This window comes from Thrips palmi, unplaced genomic scaffold (genome assembly GCF_012932325.1).
Source record: "Thrips palmi isolate BJ-2018 unplaced genomic scaffold, TpBJ-2018v1 HiC_scaffold_15, whole genome shotgun sequence".
NCBI classification, from domain to species: Eukaryota; Metazoa; Arthropoda; class Insecta; order Thysanoptera; family Thripidae; genus Thrips; species Thrips palmi.
Genome location: NW_023144624.1, coordinates 13,440,138 through 13,463,857, shown reverse-complemented (window position 1 = coordinate 13,463,857; position 23,720 = coordinate 13,440,138). Strand labels below are relative to the sequence as shown.

General features: G+C 61.1%; 1 protein-coding gene across 4 annotated transcripts in view; it reads left to right on the top strand.

Moving 5' to 3' along the window:
* LOC117640934 (Kv channel-interacting protein 4-like) overlaps positions 1 to 23,720 on the top strand; it is a 113,973-nt gene that overhangs the window by 71,402 nt on the left and 18,851 nt on the right. For 2 of the 4 annotated variants that reach the window (XM_034377966.1, XM_034377965.1), the window contains exon 2: positions 5,967 to 6,035. The exons of the other annotated variants lie outside the window; for them this stretch is intronic. In XM_034377966.1, coding sequence (XP_034233857.1) covers positions 6,026 to 6,035 — 10 coding nt within the window. In that variant the 5' untranslated portion in view covers positions 5,967 to 6,025. The remainder of the gene's footprint in view (positions 1 to 5,966; positions 6,036 to 23,720) is intronic. 4 annotated transcript variants of the gene reach the window in all.

Here is a 23,720-nt window from a genome sequence, read left to right as displayed (position 1 = left end):
GCCTGTCGCCCCATTCCCTTGACCTTTAACGTCCCCTCTCCGGCGCCACTCTCCGCGCTGCTGGCGCTGCTGGCCGTCTGGCGTGTCTCGGCGCAGCGCGCGCAGCGTGGCGACATTGAACGGAAAGTGCTGCACAGCGCCGTTAGCCCGTTAGCGCGCTATTGGCACTCGGGGAGTATTGGCTCTCTGTTGGCACCGTCGCCACCGTGGCGGGGCGAGCGGCGAGCGCGGCCTGGACCCGTGACGCCCAGCCACGCCGCCCCGCCACGCCGCCCCGCCACGCCGCCCCGCCACGCCGCCCCGCCACGCCGCCCCGCCACGCCGCCCCGCCACGCCCCGCCGCCCCGCCACGCCGCCCCGCCACGCCGCCCCGCCCCGCCACGCCGCCCCGCCACGCCGCCCCGCCCCGCCGCCCCGCCACGCCGCCCCGCCACACCGCCCCGCCACACCACCCCGCCACGCCGCCCCGCCACGCCGCCCCGCCACGCCGCCCCGCCCCGCCACGCCGCCCTGCCCACACCGCGGGTCGTTCCAGAGCAGAGTGTTTCCGCTTTCACTCTTCCCTCCATCTCTGCATTGGATCGGTGCTAAACCGGAACGGCCGAGACGCGGGGCGTGGCGCGGCGGCGGACGCGTGGGGGTCGCCGCCGCACCGGCTGGCGCTGGCCGGGACGGAGCGCTCTGGGCTCGGCGCGGTGCTGGGGCCGCCCAAGATGGCCGATAGCTGCACCGATGTTTACTGCCGTATCGGTTTGCTGTTCCGACCCGCTCCGCCCCATGATTGCCACGGCCGGCCTGTGGCTGCGCTGGCTGCCCATGCTGTGGCTGCTGGCTGGGCTGCTGCAGCGCCACCGTGGCCGTCGCCGTCCTGGCAGCCATCCTGCCCGTCGCCATCCTGGCCGTCGCCATCCTGCCCGTCGCCATCCTGGCCGTCCTGGCCGTCGCCATCCTGGCCGTCCTCCTGGCCGTCGCCATCCTGCCCGTCCTGGCCGTCGCCATCCTGGCCGTTGCCATCCTGGCCGTCGCCATCCTGGCCGTTGCCATCCTGGCCGTCGCCATCCTGGCCGTTGCCATCCTGGCCGTCGCCATCCTGGCCGTCCTGGCCGTTGCCATCCTAGCCGTCCTGGCCGTCGCCGTCCTGGCCGTCCTGGCCGTTGCCATCCTAGCCGTCCTGGCCGTCGCCATCCTGGCCGTCTGGCCGTCGTCATCCTGGCTGTCCTGGCCGTCGTCATCCTGGCCGTCCTGGCCGTCGCCGTCCTGGCCGTCGCCATCCTGGCCGTTCTGCGTGTTGGCGGCACTCCAGCATGGCGGTGGCGTCGCGACCGGGCAGTCGGGCGGCGAGAGCGGCGAGAGCGGGAATTGATTTATTTATGTCTCCACAATGGCGGACGCACGGTGGACCATGACCACGGCAGGCCACGGCAGCGCTGAATGACGCCGCCCTAAATCGCGGTGCACTTCGCTCTCCGTTTTGCCCCCTTTTCCCCGCACCGTTTACGGCGTCCGCGCGGTCGGTCGGTCGGGCGGTCGCGGTCGCGGGTTCGAGTCCGGGCAAGAAATAAACGAGTGACAAAGCGCGCAGCGGGGCGCGGACCAGCAGCAGCGGTTTCGGCGCACCCAGGAGGAATCAGGAGCCGTGTCGTTTTGATTTCCTCCGAGCGGGGAGGGGGGGGGGGGATTTAGGGGGCGTTTCCGCGGTTGCGGGTTCGAATCCCGCGCGGCGCAATCCGGTGGTGCTATTCCCTTTTTTTCACCCCCACCCCCTGCACCTTCCGCGGTCTATTAACCAAAGCCACTCGCCCTGGGGCCCTATAAATTATTATGCTTTTCCTGATGACGCTTTGTTCAGGCAGTCGCCGCATCCGCGCGCACACACACACACACACACACACACACACACAGAGTCAGCAATTTGACCTTGGTCCTCATGAAAATTGATGGCGATGGTCACGGTGTGTGCGTCGGTGTGTGTGCGTTGGTGTGCGGCCCGGATGTTGGGGGCGGTGGTGAGTGTGGGTGTGTGTGCGTGTGTGTGTTGCATTGGGGGTCGCCCGTGTATCTCAGCCGGACATCTCAAGGCCCTTATGTTCGGCCCTCCTGCCTGGCAGCCTGCTGTGTGTCCGGGGGGCCCGGCAAGGGCCCGGAGCGCCTGGACTCCGGCCGCGTGCATTGTTGCTCAAGATAGGACGGTACACCGTAACACGGAGGCACGTCGCACTCTGGGCTCCGCACGTCGTGCGACGTCGTCGCTGCCGATTTCTTTCGCGTCTCGCTGCACCTGCACTGCATATGGCGTTGCCCACCTGTTACTCCCTCACTCTCGCCGTCTCTCTCCCTCCGTCCGTAATCGCCTCCCCTTTTTTTCGCGTCCGTCGTCCTCTCTTCCGGTCGTCTTCGCTTCCGGTTCGGCGTTCCCCTGCGTCCCCGTCGCCGCGTTTTGCACCTTCCCGTCACGTCCGGCCGGCCCGGGGCGGCGTGGGGCGGCGGGGGGCGGCGGGACGCTTTGTCTGCACCTGCACTGACAATGGTGTGACGGTGCCAAGCTGCGCCAAGCCCAGCACGGCCGTCACTGCATGCAAACGGCTGCAGTTTGCTTCTCCCTTTCCTTCTTTCTCTCCCTGCCTCTCCAAAGAACGGGGCTCATTTCATGCAGCCTCTGTGGCGCAGCGTCGCGCAGCGTCAGCCAGGCGGGCGATGAAGACAGACGCGCGGCTCTCCGCCCGATCTCCGGGGACCGACGCCGCCAGGCCGCCACGCCGCGCCGGTTTGACTTTGTTTCGATTCGCGATAAGAAGGCTCGGCGGGCCTGTCGCGGCTCTTCGTGAACTTTACGGTGGTGCGGCTCGTCTCTCTCTCTCTCTCTCTCTCTCTCTCTCTCTCTCTCTCTCTCTCTCTCTCTCTCTCTCTCTCTCTCTCTCTCTCTCTCTCTCTCTCGCACTCCCCCGCCAAAGCCACGTAATCCCCATTCTGTTGCCGCGCCCCGCCGCCACCAGCCGAATCAAAACCCCCTGCTGGCGTGCCCGGCCGGGCCCCGCGGGTCGGACTCCCGACTCCCGCCGGCCCCGCGCGCTGCGCACTGCGCGCTCTTTTCTTGCATCGGCGTGCTGCCCGCGCGGGCTGGCCTGGCTCTGGCCTGGCCGGGCTTCTCTCGCTGTCTCGCTCGCTCCCCGTGTTTGCGCGCGCCCCGTTTTATTATGCAAGCGGCCAAAGATAATGTTTGCTCCAAAAATAGGGAAAATAACGGCGATAAGAAGCGGAGCGGCGGCGGCGCGCGTCGGATTGACGCGTCGAATGGGAGTTCCCTCCCGACCCTCTCCGGCCGGGGCACGGCCGGCACGGCCAGCTGCAGCCGACGGACGGGGCTGCAGTGGCGCGCCAGCGCGCAGCGGGGTGGAAAAGGCGGGCAAGTTTGTGTGCATAATAACGGGGCCGTCGCACGTGTGTGAGGGAGAGGGAAGGAAGAACCCTCTCTCTTTCTCTCTCGACTCGCGACGCTTGCGACACGGAGCGCGCCGCCCCGGTCGCCTCGGGCGTCGCGTCGCCGTGACGTAGTGCTACCCGGCGCGAGTTGCCCGTCGACCCTCACCCCGGCGCGAGGCTAGCCTGCATGTGGGGGCAGAGGAATGATGGCGCAGGCAAACGATGCATTGCCTTCCGCAGGTTGCCTTCCTCAGCCACTGCACAGTGGGCCAGAAGACCGGCGGAGGCGGCCAAAATTCTCGACGCGTTTTGAGCTACAGAGTCGCTAAACGGGACTCGAACCGAACGTGTGACCCCCACCTATGGATTCCTCGTTCGGAGAGCAATCCATTGGTGGGGTCACACGTTCGGTTCGAGTTCCGTTTAGCGACTCTGTAGCTTAAAACGCGACTAGAATTTTGGCCGCCTCCACCGGTCTTCTGGCCCACTGTGCAGTGTAGCTCGGCTTACGTTTCTTCACCAGGTGCAGGTCCTCAAGTGGGCAGCCCTCGCGCTCGGGGAATCCTTTGGCCTGCAATAAACCGGCGGCAGCGCAGTAACAAAGTCGAGATTTCATTTCGGTAAACTGAACGAGTTGGCGCAGAAGAAAGTCGGGGGAACGCGGGGAGAAGATGAAGCAGGCGCAGCTGTGCCTGGCGAGGGTGGCGGTCCGCGGCGGCGGTGCGGTCGTGCGGCACACTGCGCGGCACCGCGCCGCACCGCGCCCCGGTACTCGTTGGCGGGGAGGAGCGCGCGCGCGGAGGGGGCGTGGTTTGCGTTAGGTGACGCGGGGTAATTTCTCTCCCGACTTGCTTCTGGCGCGGCACTGAATTTATAAACGTCACGTTGCTGCGACGTAGTTACGTGTTGTGGATCCAGATGGGATCTTCCTTCTCCCCTCCCCTCCACCTCCGCCAGCGCAGCCCTAGTGGTGGCGCTATAGCGGTGTGCCCCCTCCCCCCTCCACATCGCCCCTTCCGGGTGCTGGATCAACAATGGGGTCGAGAAACACGGTTTTTCTTTTTGCCCAGGAGATCTACTGTAGCGGCAAATCCGCCGGGGCAGCACTCCATCCTCGCCGCGATGGCGATGAGGCCACGCCTGGCTACGCGGTGCGCGCCGCGCGGCGTGAGGCTTCGAGTGCAGAGTCAATGGCGGATAAGGCCGCCCTCGTGATGGGGCCGTAAAAAAAACGCGGGAAAAAGATAACACTTCGACCTGCGCGGCAATAGTACTTCACCGCCGACCTCGCCGTGAATTTGCCGCCGAAAGTTTCCGCTCGCTGACGGTGTGGTGGCGTGGCGTCGGGTCGCGCCTCGTCCTCCGCTCTGTGCCGCCATGGCGCCGCCACCCCCAAGCCTCACAGTGTAGCAGGCGGGGCACGCCGCCTCTCCGGTGGATTATCCTGGCAGGATTACCGCCATCGCGATACATCAACGCCCCGTCGATGTGGCGGTGCGGAAGGGGGCTCGCCGCGCGGCAGCGCACGCACGCCGACAGGTGGAAGAGACACACGCGGCGGTGTCCGCTAACGACTGCCTGATGTCACTGACTTGAAGAGAGCGCGCATAGGCAAGGGCACTTCAACTGCGTACCGTCGCACGTTGGGTTTCCCTTACGGGAAACGTACTTGTGGTTCCTTTCTTCGCGCGGCAGGCTCGGCCTCGGCTCGGTCTGCTTGTGCGCGGCGAGGCAGCGCATCGTTATGCCTGCAGCGAGTGCGTCTCTCTCGGCGTGCACTTGTTGCCCACCTCCAGGGCGGCCTTCCTTTGCCACCTTGCCGACGACGGTCGCATCGAGGTGCCGACGTCTTCTTTTGTCCGAAAGTTCAAATGAAGCGAACGACGCCTCGGCTGAACTCCGGCTGGTGTTCGCCGCGGCCCTCTCCGGCCCACCGCCAAAATGGGGAGGTTGGTCTGAAGCCGGAGCCCCCCGCCTGGAGGGGCGTCGACGAGGCCCCCGCCGCCCCAGCGCCATTGTGCGCCACAGGGTGTGCATTTTGCTCTGGAAAGTGAGTTTGAGACGCCGCCGCCGAGGTCGGGCGAGGTTGCGTCATTTCTTTGCGTCTCGCTGCGTCCTCGGCGTCGTCCTCGTCGCCGTCCTCGTCGTCCTGGTGGTGGCGGCGGGCTTGTCACCAAAGCAAAATGGAAGGAGGAAATTGAAGGCGGCCAGGAATGCTGGTCGCGGCGGTGCGGCGGGGCCAGGCCGCCCGCCTGGGCTGCCTGGGCGGCCTGCAGGCTGATTCCGAGCGGGACGTCTCGTCCGCCTGTCTCTCCGCCGTGAGTGCGAGAGAGAGACCTCCCACTCGGAATCAGCCTCTCGGCTGGCAGGCGAGCGAGGCCCTCGATAAGGCATCCAATGATGGGGGCACGGGGCTGCACGGGGCCTCATCCAGGGTGTGGGGAGGGAGGGGGGAGGGCTGACACGAAAACTTTGCGCGTGCCTGGCCTTGCCTGGCCTTGCACACGCACCCACTAACGCGCTGCTCTTCTTTTTCTCTTTTGCAGGTAGGCTGTGGCAATTTGCACCTCGGAGTTGGCCGTGACGGCCTGGACGTGACGCGAAGATGCCGAAAGGTGAGCGGGGCATGCAGCAGCAGCATTGGGGCCTCCATGGCCTCCACGGCCTCCACGGCCTCCACGGCCTCCACGGCCTCCACGGCCTCCACGGCCTCCACGGCCTCCACGGCCTCCATGGCCTCCATGGCCTCCACGGCCTCCACGGCCTCCATGCCTCCACGGCCTTCACGACCTCCACGGCCGCCACGGCCTCCACGGCCTCCACGGCCTCCAGGCCTCCACGGCCTCCACGTCTCCAGGCCTCCATGCCTCCACGGCCTTCACGACCTCCACGGCCGCCACGGCCTCCACGGCCTCCACGGCCTCCATGGCCTCCTTAGCCTCCACGTTCTCCACGGCCTCCACGGCCTCCACGGCCTCCATGGCCTCCACGGCCTTCAGCCACCTTCGGCCCCACGGGGCCCATTATGCCCCATTATGGCCCGGGTAACTAACCTCGCCCTTTCCGACGCCCCCTCCCCCTCCAGGCCTCCAGGCCTTCACAATCCCATGGCCGAAGTCCCTCGCGCCGCGCTGCTACGCGCTGCCAGAGCAATCCCGTGTAAATAGGTGGCCGCGCACCGCGCGACTCAACTTGCGGCTGTGCGGCACGGACCTTTTAAAAAACAAAAGGGATAGCAAACAAACCGTCAAAAAGTTTTTGCTTTTATTACAAATCTCGGCGTCCTTCAGCTTGTGACCAAATGTGACTCCACTCCCCTCTCTCCCGTGTTACGGCCCGTTGTTCATTTGTTTGAATTTCGCGCCGCGCTTCTTGTTTTGTTTTCGTTTTTGCGGTCCTTTAGCGTGTGTGTGTGTGTGGGGGGGTGGATGTGAGTGTGTGTGTGTGTGGGGGCGATGTGTGTGTGTGTGTGTGTGTGTGTGTGTGTGTGTGTGTGTGTGTAGTGAGTGTACGTGTGTTGTGATGCGTCGACGCGACCGCGCAGCCAGGCGCTCCCACTGTGTCTGAGTGTGAGTGTGTGTGTGTGTGTGTGCGAGAGAGATGCACGAGCTAAGCGTGCTTGCCGTGCTGGCCCGGCATGTGCGCGTAATAGCGGCTGAGCTGCTCGCATTCAAATGGAAGCCACGCGGCAGGGCGGCGAGGGCGCCTCTGGCAGCAGAAATGAAAAGAATGGCAACGTGTTGCAAATTGCACGTCGCGACGAGTTTTCTCTTGAGACGCGTCGTCGCTGCTGCTGCTCGTTTTGCTGTTGTTGCCGCCAACAAAAGGGCGCTGGCGCTCGGGCTGACGCGCGGGCCGCGCGGGTCGTTCGGCGGGGGAGTCGTCGGGGCCACTGGGTCGGCGTCAGCCTCAGCCTCACAGTGTGCTGGCGTGTAGGCGCGCACGCACGCACTCGCGCGCACATGTGCACACGCACACACACAAACACACGCTCGGCCCCATCTGTGCAGGCAGGCCCAGTGTGCCGCCGCAGCCATCCCGCTAATAGGCGCCGCGGCCCACCCAGCCGGACAAACAAGGGCCGGACAGACGGGGCTGGCGGGCTGGCCGTTTCGGGGCCCAGCGGGCTGGCGCGGACTGGGCGCATCAGCAAGTGAAACAGAGACAGAGCGACAACTAGTCCGGCCGATGATCCGTGTAATTGATTGGAGTGTTTGCCCCGGAGCGGCCAGGCCGATCCGCCACGGCACTGCGAGGCAGAAAGGCGGGCAGGCGGGGCTGGCAGCCAAGCGGGCAGCCAAAGCAGGCGGGCAGATGACCGGGCGGGTGATCAGGTTGCGAGCGTCGCAGTACTGGCTGACCGCAGCCCAGGGTTATGCGGCCTGGCGGCCTGGCAGTCTATGGAGGGTGGATAGGCCCGTTCCAGGCCACTGTCCTTCCATCGGTTGGCTCGACCTGGGGGCCCTGACGGGCCTCGGCGGGCCTTGGTCCTGGCGGGCCCCACCTTGCTCGCCGTGTCCGTGCGCGCTGTTTCATCGCGGCAATGGACCAGTCGCTCCGGTCGGGCCTAATTAACTCGTCGGCGCGCCCTCCGCCCGCCCCGCCCTCTGTCGGCAGGAAAAGAAATGTGCTCAATGGGAGCTCTGGCCGAGGCCCTGGAGGTCGGCAAGGCTGTGCGCGAGGCCGTGCCTGGCCGAGGCCCACACCGCGCGAAATCAATGTATGGAACAGGCTTTTAAAAAGAGGCAGACACGCGATCCTGAGTTAGGCCTGAAGAAAATCAGTTTTTATCTGTTTTAATACTTTTACAAGGATGATAATAACCAGCTCTCGGGTTTTGAAATCAGCTCTCAGGTTTTGAAACCAGGTGTTTGGATGGATAGTTGTGTAAGCGGATCGTAGATTTGGATGGGGATGGGACTTGGCCAGAGGATTCGGATGGCAAAGGCAGAAGCGGTAGCCAAAAGACCGCTTAAGACCTCTAGATTCGGCAGCTCGCTCCATCCCGAGAGTAGCACAACCGCGCTGCCGTGTCCGTCGTCGTGTCGCCGGGGACTCCGCCTACACTCTGTCACCCCGGTGATGAGGGACGAGCGTGATTGTCACGGACAGCGTGACGGGGCGTGACAAGTGGCAGACGTGCACAGCGTCTCGCGTGTCGTCACGCCCGGGATTGATAACTCGTGTAAAAGGGGCCGGGAGTTGTCCGCACCTCTCTCTCTCTCTCTCTCTCTCTCTCTCTCTCTCTCTCTCACACTCTCTTCTTCTGCTACTCTCTCTCCCTGTTTTGTGTGTGTGTGTATGTAACGTGTGTAATGTGTGTGTGTTGAACCGGGAAGGGGAGGGGGAGATCGGATTGGCCTTTATGTGCTTTCCCTGCCGCACTGATCAGCACGGCGCAGTTCCGGCCACCGAAAACGACCCCCATCCCCTCTCTGCGTCTGGCCGTCTCCCTGTCTGTCTGTCTGTCTGTCTGTCTGTCTGGCCGTCTGCCTGCGCCCCTTCCGAGTGACGTTAACGGCACCGCTTGGAGGGTTTTGTCTCGTGCAATATCGCATCCTGCGCATCCTCCGCGTCCGGGACGCCCAAAGGCCGGGGACGGCAAAGGAGGCTAGAATTTCAATGAAGACGTGGCGGGGGTGGGGGCGAAGGTGAAGGGGTTGGGGGAGGGTGGGGGAGGGTGGCAGCCAGCCTGATTGATTGACCCGCCTGCGGTCTGGCGGGCCTGGGCCACGTGGGCCACGTGCACGTCCACGAGGACCATGGACTCGACCATGGATGAGGCCGGACTGAGTGAGAACCATTGACTATCAACCGAGGACCATAAATCGAGCACCCCTGAGTACCGAGGACTGTGAGGGCCACAGAGAACCATGAACTCAGGAGGACCATAGACCGAGGGACCAGTAGCTGATGCATCCAAAAGGTTGAACAGTCCAGGTGTGCCATTCAGTGATGGTTCATGTGCGAATCGAAGACTGTACAAACGGACTACTTGGCTCGATATGGGGTAAGCGAATTTAGGTGACAGTAAACGACTCCTTGTCATCCGATGGAACAGACATTTTGTCTGACTTTCAACATTGTCTCGTGGAGCAGTGGCACCGCAAATTACGTCGAAGTCGGTCAAAGTGGTACCTGCTGGTACCTCGTCGCACGCATTTTCTTCTATCCTTTTGCACTTGCCACCTCCGCGCTGCCACGCTGCTTCGCTGCCATTGGTTCCCCCCGGGGCTGCTGGCTTGCTGGCTGTGCTGGCTGTGCTGGCTTGCTGGCTGTGCTGGCTGTGCTGGCTTGCTAGCTGTGCTAGCTGTGCTGGCTTGCTGGCTGTGCTGGCTGCTGCTTGCGTTGCGGCTGTGCTGGCTTGCTAGGTGCTGGCTGTGCTGGCTGTGCTGGCTTGCTGGCTTGCTAGCTGGCTAGCTTGTGCTTGCTGGCTTGCTGGCTGCTGGCTGTGCTGGCTTGCTAGCTGTGCTGGCTGTGCTGGCTGTGCTGGCTGTGCTGGCTTGCTAGCTGTGCTGGCTGTGCTGGCTTGCTGGCTTGCTGGCTGTGCTGGCTGTGCTGGCTTGCTGGCTGTGCTGGCTTGCTGGCTGTGCTGGCTTGCTGGCTGTGCTGGCTGTGCTGGCTGTGCTGGCTGTGCTGGCTTGCTGGCTGTGCTGGCTGTGCTGGCTTGCTGGCTTGCTGGCCGATTGTTTGCTTCGCCTTGGCCGGGGCGCCGAGGCCGTGGCTGCCTGCCTGGCGGGGCGGTGGGGCCCCTTGGCCTCTAATTGTCTTTTTCTTTCTTTATTATTGGCTCGGCGTCCTCAGATGAGCAGAGCGGGGCAGAGCCAATCGGTGCCTGTCGGGGCGGACGGGCGAAGTTGAGACCGCCGCCGCCGCCGGGAGACGAACCCGCGACCGCGCGGCGAGTAGAACCAGCCCGCAAATCCCGACGGCAGTGGGTACCAGCTGGTGGGGACTCGCAGCAATCGCAGCAGTCGCAGTGACCTGCTGGCACCCGTGTGTTTCGTATCGGCGCAGTCAAACTTGGCCAAAGTGGATTCGCCCGCCCCTTTGTGTGAGCGTGTGTGTGTGCGTGGAGAGAGGGGGCGACTGGGTCTAAGCGAGTCTGTCTGTATGTGTGAGCGCGCGTGTGCGGTCCAGTGAGCGAGACAGGCAGGCAGTGTGTATTGTGACAGTGCCACCCCTCCCCCTCCCAACTCACGCCCCATAGCTCCTTCCTGTCACCTCCTGCACCGCCCCCTCCCCCCCCCTCTCGGTCCTGATTCATGTTCTGGTGGGTGCCAAGGTCACAACTGGGGCCCACCGCCGAGGCAGAAAAATGACATTTGGCCCGGAGGGTGCACAGGGGCGCAACTGGTCGCGCGGTGGCCGTAACTGCCACTGCCGAGGCGTGGCGCTGCCCGGTTGTCTCCGGGACGCGTTTTGCGAGTGGCGTGGACCGGCGCGGACGGGCCAGTGATTTATCTGGGCCGGTAAACGGCCGCGGCAATCGGCGACAACTCCCAGTGTGCTGGACTTTGTGTTTTCGACAAGGGGAAATCACATAGTGAATTTCGATGTGCGATTCCAATGAATTTCAGTCGAATTTCGGGCTAAATTTGATGCATTATAGTCGACATTCGATGAATTTTAGTCGAAATTCGATGAACTTTAGTCAAAATTTGATTAATTTTAGTTGAAATTCGATTAATTTTAGTCAAAATTCGATGAATTTTAATGAGTTTCAGTAAATGTCACTAGTTTGATGAACTTCGGTGTACAAATTTGGCTAGAGTTTTGGTTTGATGAACTTCGGTGTACAAATTTGGCTAGAGTTTTGGTTTTCGATGCGAAAAGTAGAAAATAAAACAGCAGAAAGGACTGGAATGGTTTTCGAACTCGTGTGCAAGTGTCGCAAGTCGTGTCACGTGCGATGTAGTCATGTATAGTTTGGACGTTCCCAGTGGGCGCTGCGCTGCCAGGGCGGCGAGTCGAGAGCCGAGGCGACCGTAGTTCCAAACGCAGAGAGCGCCGGCTGCCCCCGGGCCCCGGGGCCCTTCCCTTCGGAGAGGTGCTGGCCGGGGGAGGGGATCTATGTCGTGTTCTTTTGGCGTCGAGCGGGAGTGCGTTTTCGTGTCCACTCGGAAACCTCATTTACTTAGCAAAAGCGTCACACGCAGCGGACGGCGGTGTTGTTGTTTGGAAATCAAAGGTCGGCCGCCGCCGGACGCAGTTGGCACACCGAAAGAGGGGAAACAGTAAAAATTCAAATGGGGAGGATGTCTCTGGGATTTGCGCCAAGTGGCGACCGTGCTCACTTCGGGGATCGGCCGCTGCTGCCGTCAATCTAAGCCCCAGTGTGGTGGCTGTGGGCCGAGGGCTGCCCCCGCCTGTCCCTTCCTGGCGGCGCCGTGAGAGCTTCGCAGCCGCGCGGCGCCCCGTGCCGCCCCCTGCACCACGCCCGTCGCCCCGCCAGCTGCGCCATGGCTGCGCCGTGAATCTGCCGCTGTCCGTGGCGGTCCGTGCCGCTGTCCCGTGGCCGCATTCGGGCCACGTCGCGCGGGCAAGATGCAGCAAGATGCCGCCACGGCCGTTATCCACCATCGGCACTGGGCGTCGTATCGGCTTGCCGACCAACAGCCGTTTGGGGCGTCGCTGCGTCTCTCTCGCACGCCCAACCAGCGCGGGCAGGGAGACAGAGCGCGATGGGCCCGCGGTCCGGAACCAGTCTGCCGGCGGCGGGGAGGAGGAGGAGGCGGCGGGGAGTCATTAGGCCTCCTCTTACAGGCCGGCGGCGCGGCCCCTCTCTCTGTCTCTCTCGCTCTGTGTCGGTCCGTTTCCGGGCCAGATTTATGGGGCCGTGTTTTTGACGTGTACCAACTTTACCCGCTGCTCGGTCTGCTCCCGGAAGGCGTCATGGCGGCCGAGACAGTCCCTCCCCTTCGGTGCCGCCGTGCCGCCTGCTGCTGGCGAGGGCCGCCTGCGAACCAAGGCATAGGCCTGCCCGCCACTCCGGCCTGCCGCGCGGGCCTGCCCGCTGCCCGGGCGCTCTCCGTCGTGAGGACCGGGTGTTCCACTGCGCGGCGCAGCACAGTGGGCCAGAAGACCGGTGGAGGCGGACAAAACTCTGGACGCGTTTTGAGCTCCAGAGTCGCTGAATGGGACTCGAACCGAACGTGTGACCCCACCACCAATGGGTTGCTCTCCGAACGAGGAATCCATTGGTGGGGTCACACGTTCGGTTCGAGCCCTGCTTAGCGACTCTGTAGCCCAAAACGCGTCCAGAGTTTTGTCCGCCTCCACCGGTCTTCTGGCCCACTGTGCGCAGTGCCCAGTAGTGCCCAGTGCCGCAGCCGCGGGGAGCGGCAAAATAAGACCAAAGGACCAAAGACCGAACCCAGCAAAACGCGGCCACGGCGCCACCGCCGCAGTCTCCGGCTGCCTTCCCTCGTAATGGAAGCCGTTACTGCCGAACTCGTAATTGGCATCTCGCCGCCCCCCTCCCCCCCCTCCTCCCCCGAACCGACGCCCCGCATGCCCCTCTCTTCTGTTCATTGGCTGCAGTTGTTATTCAATTTGCAAGCCTTGTGCTGGCCGGCGCCAAATTGGAAATCAGCTCGGAGCTGTTTGTTGTTGTTGTTGTTGTTGTTGTTGTTCTTGTTGCTGCTGTTGTTGCTGCGCTTCTTCTGGCCGCGCTTACCCCCTTTTTCGGCTTGTCAAAGGGCCGATTACATCTATATCTGTCTGTCTGTCTGTCTGTCTGTCTGTCTGCGTCGCTGTCTTCTTCGCGTCTGTGTCTGTCGCTGATACTTCTATTATCTGTCTGTCTGTCTGTCTGTCTGTCTGTTCATACGCGCCGCTTGTCACTCCATTCCAGCGTACCCCTTTTGAAATGTTGCCCTCACTTGTAGCCATCAACTTTCCTATTCACTCTGCACGCGTGTGTGTGTGTGTGTGTGCGCGTGTGTCTGTGAGGGTGGAGTAGTGATGTCGCGTTTCCGCCCCGTCCGGCATTACGTTCGCCTCCAATCGATTGAATACGTTGTCGCCGGCACTCGCGTTGGCGAGCTCGCCGCTTATCTGTGACGGATTCCGCTTTAGGAGGGCAACCCCCGGTGGCGCTCGGCGTGGTGCTGGCGTGGCCGTCCGAGGACATCGGGGACGTCCAGGATGCCCCGCCCCGCCAGCCCCGCACGTCCTCCCGTTATCGGCGCCGCGCCACGGACATGGCGGACATGGCGATGGCGGCGTCGTGACGCACGCGCCCCGATAAATCCGCCTCGTCGTCGTGTCGTTTGTTTTTGTTTTTGTCGGTTGTCGTAAAGAAGCGGCACGGGGGCGCCGCGAGGCCGCGGGGGATCCATGACGGGCGATACCTGGTTCGCGCGGTTGGCGCGGTTCGCGCTCGCGGCTTCCGGAGGGCCTCGTCGCACGCCATACGGCACGCTGGCACGACAGCACGCAGAGCCACGCAGGGCCACGCAGAGCCACGCAGAGCTGCGCACACACGAATATCGGGGAGCAACGCGCTGAAATGCGGAGTGGGCCGCCAGCCGCCCGGATCGTGGGAATGGTCTGGACTCTCTTTGTTGTTCTTTGGAACATGCTGGAGCACGTTGCCGAGGTCGAAGGGCAGAGCGGGCAAAGCGGGCAGGGTCGGGGCCACGGGGGCACGGCCTACCGGCAGTGCCCCGCAGAGCTTGGCCGCTGCTGGGGGCAGCAGGCAGGCAGGCCGGCGGCCCAGGGGAGAGCATGCTGTTAATGCAGAAATATGGGCGCAGTGAAGGCCCCCGCCCCCCGCGTCCCCGCGCCCCCGTCCCGCAACAAGCCGGCTCGCCACCTTGCTCGCCATCAACAACTTGACGGTCATCGTGGACGCGGTGGAACGCGCCGATCGAGCGAGCCGCCACCATGAATAACCTTCGTCCAATAGAGCCTCGGACGTGAGCCACTAACGTGAGCCCTGGACGTGAGCCCTGGACGTGAGCCCTGGACGTGAGTCCTGGACGTGAGCCCTGGACGTGAGCCCTGATCGTGAGCCCTGGTCGTAAGGCTTAGACGAGAGTCACGGACTTGAGCCCTAGACTTTATCCCTAGACGTGAGCCCTAGACGTGAGCCCTAGACTTGAGCCCTAGACGTGAGCCCTAGACGTGAGCCCTAGACGTGAGCCCTAGAAGTGAGCCCTAGACGTGAGCCCTAGACGTGAGCCCTAGACGTGAGCCCTAGACGTGAGCCCTAGACGTGAGCCCTAGACGTGAGCCCTAGACGTGAGCCCTAGACGTGAGCCCAATACGTGAGCCCTATGGACGTGAGCCCTGGTTGTGAGCACTGGATGTGAACCCTGGATGTGAGCCCTGGACGTATGAGCCCTGGACGCGACCCCTGGACGTGAGTGGGCCAGCGGGCAGTGACTGAGCCAACACGGCCGCGCGCCCAAGGCCGCCACCCTTTTTTATTTTATTTATTTTCGACCCCTTTGTTTGAGGGGCTCTTTTTATTACTTTGGCGAAAAAGTGCGGCAGTGTAAACTTGACCCTTGTTTGCGTTCCGCCCCGTCATGATAATTTAATTTCAAAGGGTCCTCGTCGCTGTCTATTCGGGACCCGAACGCCACCGGCTAATCGTTCACGGAGCGCCGCCGAGCGCCGCGCTGCTGACTGATTCCGAGAGTCGTTCTCGTCGCTCTGTCTCTCTCGCACTCACGGGGCGTCCTGCATGGGTGCGAGAGAGGCAGAGCGACGAAAACGCCGTTAAGTCTACCGCCGCGCTGCTCGGCGCTGCCGGCGCCGCCGCACAACGGAAGGGGCGCGAAGGACGGCCACGGTGGCGGCTCTATCTGTCTCTGTCGCACTCGTGGCGCGTCTCGCAGGGGCGCGACAGAGACGGCGGGGCACGGCGAGCACGAAAGGGCAGCATTGGAAAGTTGTCAGGTGCAACACGTGCCAACGAAACAAAACAAAAAATAAGCGCCCCCTCCTCGTGGGTTGGCAGCACTGTCGCACTTGCTGCCTAATTCACAGAGTTTGTACACTGTGACCCGGCGGCGCGGAACGCCGTGGAACGCCGTCCGTTTGCTACGCCACTGAACACGCCGCACGCCGCGCACGGGGCAGAGGACAGGACAAGGTCTGAAAGGAAAATGAAAGAAAGGAAGATGAGGGCCTTTGTGCGGGGCCGCGGGGGCACACTGTCGGAAAACGCCCGCGAGACGGCCTGGCGTTTTCTTGTTTTTTCGTGGTTTTTTTTTGCAGTGTACGCACTGTACTTTGCAGGGCGCGTGTGTGTGCACACCTGCTGGCTTTGTGCGGCGTCAATTGGTGGCATATGGAGTCAACCGCTCGTCAAAGTCAGCGAGGGGGAAAGGGGGAGGGGGCCGCGGCGTCCCGCGCACAATCCGAGCCGCGACGGCGGGGAAAAAGGAAAAATGGCAGGGTCGGAGGGATTTGAACCCGCCCCCGCGGCGCGCCGTCATGAAATTCAGCTGAAGGGGATCCTGGACGCGTCACGTATGGTCGTGGCAGCTTGGCCTTTTCTTACACGCTCATTTGTTACCCGCTCAGAAGGAGCCCTCCCTCGGACTCGTGTGTCTCCCGCAGCCTGCCCGCACTGCCCGCACTGCCCGCACGCAGCGCTCGGAAGGGGGCCACGGGGCCGCGGCCACGGGGCCACACACGGGCCATGAAAAGTGAATCCCGGGAAAACGTCTCCAGCCGCCTGATTCCGAAGGATCATTGTGTCGCTCTGTCTCTCTCGCCCTCGTGGGGCGCCCCGAAGGCGTGCGAGGGAGACGGAGCGGCCGGTCTGCGCGACCCCAGCCTCACATTTCGCGCGGGGTAGTGACGCGGTGAGGCGGCTATTGGAAACCGAACGTATTGGAATCGATTTCCAGCGAGGAACTCCTCTGCTTGGAGTGCGTCTTCGCTTACCTCCCTGGCCGCCCTCGTGCCGGACGAGCCCGTTATGCTCCTCGTCCACTCCTAGGCCGAGACAAAGGCCGGCCTGGAGAGGCCGCCGGGGGTGTGGATGAGCCAGAGGTGCTGCTGGGGGCCCAAACTTACTGCCCCCTCCCCCCCTTTCTCACTGACAAAAAGACACGAAAAAAAACCGCCATCCCAACGCCATCCCAATCTCCCGTGCCAAAAACGTTAATGTTCTCCGCGGAGGAAATGCGTGGCACCGCGAGAGGACTTTCTTTGTGTTGGCATCGCTCTGGGCCGTGGCTCCTCTGGTTCTTGGTGGCGGTACCCTCTTCATTAAAAAAAATTCCAATGCTGACGCATTGCACGGTGTTCCGGTTGTGGAAATCAATTTGAAGTCTGTCGTCTAAACGTTAATTACGTTCAATTTACCGTTATTTACGTAACTTTGAATCCTACCGGTAATTTTACATCCCCAAACCCGATTCAGTTAACACAATGACCATCTCAGTCCATCTCGCGATCTCGCGATTTACAGTGCTCATGTTCGTCAGACGAAAGTCATCCGTGTCCCGAAACCACCCCTCCCGAGTTTATAAAGTTTGTGAAACCAACCGTCGTGCTGGTTACAGAATTGAGGAAAACATCACAAGAGAACCGCAGCCTTTAAAAGCAAGCGAAACAATCCAACCTCAGCAACAATGGAGGGGCAGTTTCAATGCGCGACTACTCGTTTATTCAGCCTCGCGATTTTCGAAAGGGCGCAGACGCCGAGAAAATTGTTACCAACCCCCGAAGATTAATTTATTGCGTCTTTTCTGCTATGAACTTTGTACTGACGGACTTCAAAGATGTTTCAATGTCGGGATACCGTGCAATGCGTTAGCATTGGCATTTTCGAATTTCACGGCGTTTTAATTTCTTTTTATCATGGACTTTAAATTTTGACAGTTGGTATGATGGCAGTGGGACGTTTTCTCGAGAATTTTTTCTTCATGTTTCTATCATTTTCTTAGAACAGTGATTAGTTTTTGTCACTTTGATGAGGCAGGAAGTTTAGTTTTGAGGAGTGGCACATTTTTTCTTCGAAACGTTTCTGGAAAATGTGAACGGATAAGGGTGCTTGATTGTTGCAAATTTATGTTTTAGTCGTTTACGGAAAATTTCCACGATAAATTTTTTAGATTTTCTGGATTTTTTATTGTATTATGATAAGGATTAATATGGCGGGAGCGAAATGTCCATCCTGGGGGGTCCGTAGAAGAAGAATTCTGAGCGGCCCCCCCGGGCAATAGGGGTCCTCCTTCGTCGGAACCCCTAAAAAGAGAGAAAGAAACCCCGATAAAACGGGGAGGGAAATGTATCGCGCAGTGTGTGCTTTCCGAGCGTGCCAGCCAGGTCTGCCAGGTAGTATACGTCGAGATCCGACCGGGGTCGCATTCGTCCTCCCACCTCCCATGCATGTATTTATTTCCCCTTTATCCCTTTTCCCCTGCGAACAACGGGCCGCGCCCCGAATCGCTCCGCCAGTGCTCTTCCCTCTGATTGCGTTCACCCTTCGCTTCGTGGCCTCCAAAGTCACTTTAAAACAAAAAGAAAAAGCACAAAGAGAAGAGGGAGGAGGCACACTTGGTCGTGTGGGAAGCGACGCGGCCGAAGGGGCACACACACGAAATGCACTGCGCACGATTAATTCACAAAACAACACTTGGAACTTTTAATTATCAGGGTCGTGGAGCGGGAAGAAAGGGGGAGGGTCGCGCCCTGGACAATGTGGGGGCTGGAGCGAACCGCCCTGTCACCCTGCCAAGGCTGGCCGGGCAGCCGAGGGCGCCAAGCCAGAGAGATAAAAATAAAACGGTTAGGTTGGCCGCGCCGATCGGGACGGCACGAGCAGGGCTGCCAACCTTTTCACCTTTTCGCCCGGGGCGTTTACTGTTTCGGCCTCTTGGCCTCCGCGGGCCGCAGGTTTGGCGATTGGCCCACACACACACACTCACTCACTCACACACACACGCACGCACACACACACACACACGCACGCACTCACACCTACGCCTCACCGACACATCTATCTCCCTTTCCGCTTGGGTCTCCCTCATGGACTGGCCTTATATTCTTTCGTGTATACCTTTCTCCGTTTACGGCCCAATTGGCATGGGAGGACTCACACACACACGCACACACACAAGGCGGCGTTGCGACCCGACTCTCCGCCACTCAGGGCTGTTCCGCTGTGGCGGCGGAGCAGGGCGGTGTGTGTTTCCCGATCGTCTTTTTAGCGTCCGAATTGTCTCGCCCGGGGAAGCTTTCTCGCGGAAACACAACACCCCTTCTCTTCCTTCGGGCCACTCCCTCGTGTGTTGGCGTCTCTCCCCGTTTTGCCTCTCTCGCGCGCGAAATCTGATTACGGCCGCCTTTTCCCGCGCAAAGCCATGCGCCGCGGGGACTGCGGGGGGACTGCCTGCGAACCGCCTGCTCGGCCGCGATCCGCCTCCTCATGGCCTCATGCCTCGTTTGCCGAGCCGACTCCCATTTTGGGACTAACGAGCCGGCGCCTTGCCCTGTCACCTCGTCACGCCGCCGTCACTCCGTCACTTGATGTGACGTGACGGCCCGTCACCGCGGCGTCACGGTGGTGGCGTCGTCGGGGTGTGTCGCGCACTCGAACGTGTCCGCCGCGTGACGTCAATTTCGCGGCGTTCGCGGTTTGCCAGTGCAGCGGCATGGACGCGCGAGGCCGAGTGTTTCAAGTTTTCTTACTCTCATTTTGCGACAGAAGAAGGAGGAAATAAAGTGGGAAAGTCTGTCGGCCTGCGCGGCCGGCGGCACGGAAACGAAACGGGAATTCTGAAAGCGCCGCCAGCCGGAAAGTGCACGGCAAGCCGAGGCGGGCCGAGGCAAGCGGATGTAAAGCAATTGCTTCGGCCGCTGTGGCTCCGGCAAAGTGACTTTTGTGCCTCAATTAGTTAGGACGCACTGGATCAACCTGCCGGCCTTGCCGGCCGTGTTGTCTGGCCAATGTTCGCCAATCGAATCAAGTCGTCACGGCAGTCAGATGAACAAATACGGCAAAGCGCATACGCAATTTAAAAAAAAAACAACAAAAAAACGGAACTTTTAAGTGAGAAGCTAGGAATCCCGAGGGGGTAAACACTTCAAGAAATCGTGTACAGACTACTCGGTATTACGCTGTATTACGGTGTATTACACGTGTATTACGGCCTTAAAATGCCAAAATTTGGCACATTTGACCCAAAAATGGTATTACGATCACGTGTATTACGCGTAATACACGGTTTTGGTGTACAGGGTATTACGCGAGTGGTTACCCCCTCGAGGAATCCCGTCTGATTTATTTTCAACGGTGGACTCGATTGAAACCAAGCTCTCCCTCTCAATGACGAAGAAAAACGAGAAAAAGCGCCGGAGAGTGAGAGAGAGAGAGAGAGAGAGAGAGAGAGAGGACCAAAAAAAAGAGTGCGGCCGCGGGAGTCGCGACAAGCATGCAACAAGCTCCTCGCCTCGGGCTCCACTCGTTTTGACAAGCGCTCTCTTCTGTCTGACTGTCTGATTTAGACACTGCCTCGCATCGACGACAGGACGAGGGGCGCCGCGGCAGTGTGAAAAGTGGAGACTCTTTCGCGGCCCAGCATGGCGGCCTCGCTTGCCGGCTGGCGGGGCTGGCAGCCTCCGCGGTGACAGTGTGGTAGTTTACGGCGGGAATGCGGCAGGCCCCGACTGTTAATAATGAGGCTGGGCGGTCGAGGGCGGCATGCCCCGTGCCTGGCCGTGCCTAGCCGTGCCAGTGTGGGCTGCTTTCATGGACTCCGCCACCCCCTCCCCTTCCGTTATTAGGAAATTTCCTGGGCCCAGGGGCACGCCGATGATTTTTGGACCTACGTTTTTACCCAAGTGTTCACCTTGGTTGCCTTTGGTCGCTGGGCCGTCCTTGGTTGTCTTTGGTTGCTGGGCTGTCCTTGGTTGCCTTTGGTTGCTGGGCTGTCCTTGGTTGTCTTTGGTTGCTGGGCTGTCCTTGGTTGTCTTTGGTTGCTGGCTGTCCTTGGTTGCCGTGGTCGCTGGCTGTCCTTGGTGTCTTTGGTTGCGGGCTGGCCTGGTTCCCTTGGGTGCTGGGCTGTCCTTCACTCTCATTCCAGGAACGTGACATCACGTTGAACGAACGTGACAAGTGTCACGTTCGTTTGAGCATTGTGTCACGTTCGTTGAATGTGAACGAGCTGATTTTCGGCCAATTCACACCCAAACGAATGTGACACAATGCTCAAACGAACGTGACAGTTTGTCACGTTCGTTTCAACGTGATGTCACGTTCCTGGAATGAGAGTGTTGGTTGTCTTTGGTTGCTGGGCTGTCCTTGGTTGCCTTTGGTCGCTGGGCTGTCCTTGGTTGTCTTTGGTTGCTGGGCTGTCCTTGGATGTCTTTGGTTGCTGGGCTGTCCTTGGTTGTCTTTGGTTGCTGGGCTGTCCTTGGTTGTCTTTGGTTGCTGGGCTGTCCTTGGTTGTCTTTGGTTGCTGGGCTGTCTTTGGTTGCCTTTGGTTGCTGGGCCGTCCTTGGTTGTCTTTGGTTGCTGGGCTGTCCTTGGTTGCCTTTGGTTGCTGCGCTGTCCTTGGTTGCCTTTGGTTGCTGGGCTGTCCTTGGATGCCCTTGGTCGCCTTTGGCACGGTATGCCTCGATAACGCGCTGCAGCGGCGGCCTGGCTCGAGCGGCTTCAGCAAGCTAGCAAGCCTTTTGTTGGTGCGCCGTTGAATATGGAACGGAGCTCCGACGCCTCCCCCTCCCTCGCCTCCCGTTTCACCTACTGACCCCCGCCTTGCCCCTTTCTATCAGGCCGACCGGCCCGTCTGCGAGCTCCGGGAAGCGCCCTGGGAGCGGCCCGCCGCGGTGCGGGTGCGCTACACTCACTGAGAATGAAAGAGTCACCACCATCGCCCTTTCATTGGGTAACGCACGCATGGTCGCTCAAATTTGGGTGACGAGCCAGCGGTGACCAAATTTTGGGCAGTCATAAAATCGTCGCCCAAATTTGGGTAACGTCGTCGGCGACGCAGTGAGGTCCCCGATGACGTCCTCCCGGGGCCACGACGATGACCTCATGTGGTGTTGAGGCCTCCGGTCATCGTGGTGGCCCCGGAAGGACGTCATCGTGCACCTCACTGCGTCGCCGACGACGTTACCCAAATTTGGGCAACCTAACGCCTGTTACCAAATTTCGGGTGATGAATTTTTCGTCACCCAAAATTGGGCAACGAAGTTGCATCACCCATCTAAAGGGTGATGGTGGTGACCCATTCATTCTCAGTGCTGTCGGGGAGAGTAACGAGGCGCCACTGTAATAATTAGGGCTGCCAACATTGCGCACTCCGGCACTCGGGCATGGCAATGCTCGGCAATGCTCGGCAATGCGCGGCAATGCGTCTCGTCTTCGCGTCGCCGCGCCGCCCGTCTGCGCCGTGATACATCACCCTGGCGCCGCTCAACGGCCCCCTCGCCTTCCCTGTTCGCTCGGAAGAAAAAATTGGTTGAATTTCGTCGTGTTGGCAGATCGCCCTCCGGGCATAAATAAATCTCATTGAGAATCCAAAGACGTATTTTCAGCGACTGCCTACGCCATATTGTCGATGCCTCAGAGCGCCCCCTCCACTGTGTCTAGGCGGTCGCCAGGTCTGAACCTCGCGGTAAAAGGATATTATTCCTAACGGCCGAGGTTATTTTCCTTGGCTCCTTTTTTTTCTCTCGTCCGAACCACCGCAATCACATCCTTAAGCGGGTGCGCCAGCCATGCGTGAAATGGGGTGGCGCTCCTGGAGTGATGCGAGGCCGCGCCGCCGTGGCAGTGTGCCGGCCGCGCCATGGCGGTGCTGGCAGTGTGCTGGCAGTGCTGGACCGGCAGGGGACTAACTGCTGCATACAAATTTGAATAACGCCCCCTGCAGCAGCAGCAGCCCCCACCACCGCCATTATTTTATTAGCTATTTTATTCTGCTTTGATGGGCGCGCGAGACTGGTCCAAAAAGTTTCTTCGTCTTCTGGTGCGCCCGTATTTCGGAGGTTGCGTGCTGCAGGAATACATTATGGCCCACTGGAGCGGATAGTAATAAGAGAACAGCAGGAGATAATAGGGCAAAGCTGCAGGGCGCTGCAGCAGACTGGAAGTACCGGTGGCGCCTGCGGGTGCCCCTGGGAACGGCCGGGGGCTTTTTGTAGCCGTCGTTGTACCGGGGTGGGGGCGGGGGTGGGGGGTTGGAGGGGCGCTACCGGTGCAACGCATCAGAGGCCTTAACACGAGCTTACGAACGTGTCCCTCTGGACCGGTAGTTGTTGCCCCGCACCAGCCTGCAGGGCTGCCAGCCCAGCCTGCCCCGCCTGCCCAGCCTGCCCCGCCCCACCGGCCGAGCAGCCGACGTGCCCGGCATGGCCGCAGAAGCCCAGCCGGCGACGCCTGCGCTGAATTTGAGGCTCGCGTTTAGCCGGCCGGACAGCTAACTAGGCTGGCAGCGCCTGTGGCTGTAATAGCAATACTGCGCGGACAAGGGGAGGTGTGTCGTGGGTGTGTAGCGCATGTGTGTGCCTGTGTGGGTGGGGTGTGCTGAAGGCACACTAAAGAGCCTGTGCGCCACACACACACACACACACACGCTCACGTACACACTAACAGGCGCACACGCACGAGAGCATCATCCGTCATAGTGTTTCGGACACTTTGCGGGCGACCCCCGCGCTGCCTGGGCCGTAACTCGCCGAGTACTTGCTGTGTCGCGTTCAGATACGACATTGTGTCTGTGTGAGTGTGTGAGTGTGCCATTCACAGAAGTACCGCTGCCGCGAGCTGCCGCGAGTGCCGCCACTCCAGCGATGAAGCGCGCAGCAACGTGAACCACGAGCGTTGGGCGAAAGAATTTCATCAAGGTATTGGCGTGCTTTACGGCGCTCGTATTTTCGGCACCGAGTGCATGATCCTGGCCGCATACCCACAGGAGGTACAGTACTCTCTTGAAAAACAACCGTCCCCGCTTCTCGCACTGTGTTCGGAAGGGTTTGCTTGTGTCGGTCATTGTTGGCATGGTGCCTTTTGACCCAGCCAGCCAGCCGAGCCAGCCAACCTCTGAGGTAGTTTGGTACAGTCAGTGTATTACCCTGCGGTGTCCGTCCGGGCGGGACGAGGCCGGGTTGCCGGGGTTAGGGGTGACAATGGGAGAATGGTGGCCGCCTCCGGGGCCGCCGCGGTGGACGCCGTGGTGGAGTCCATGGTGGCCGTGGTGGAGGCCGCGGTGGAGCCCGGCCGCCGCTCCGTCTCGCCGCCCGGAGGGTTTACCCGTCGCACACAAAAGCCGATTTCATCACGCGTCTAAATTGCCGCAGATGGCCACACTGGCGGCCTCGAT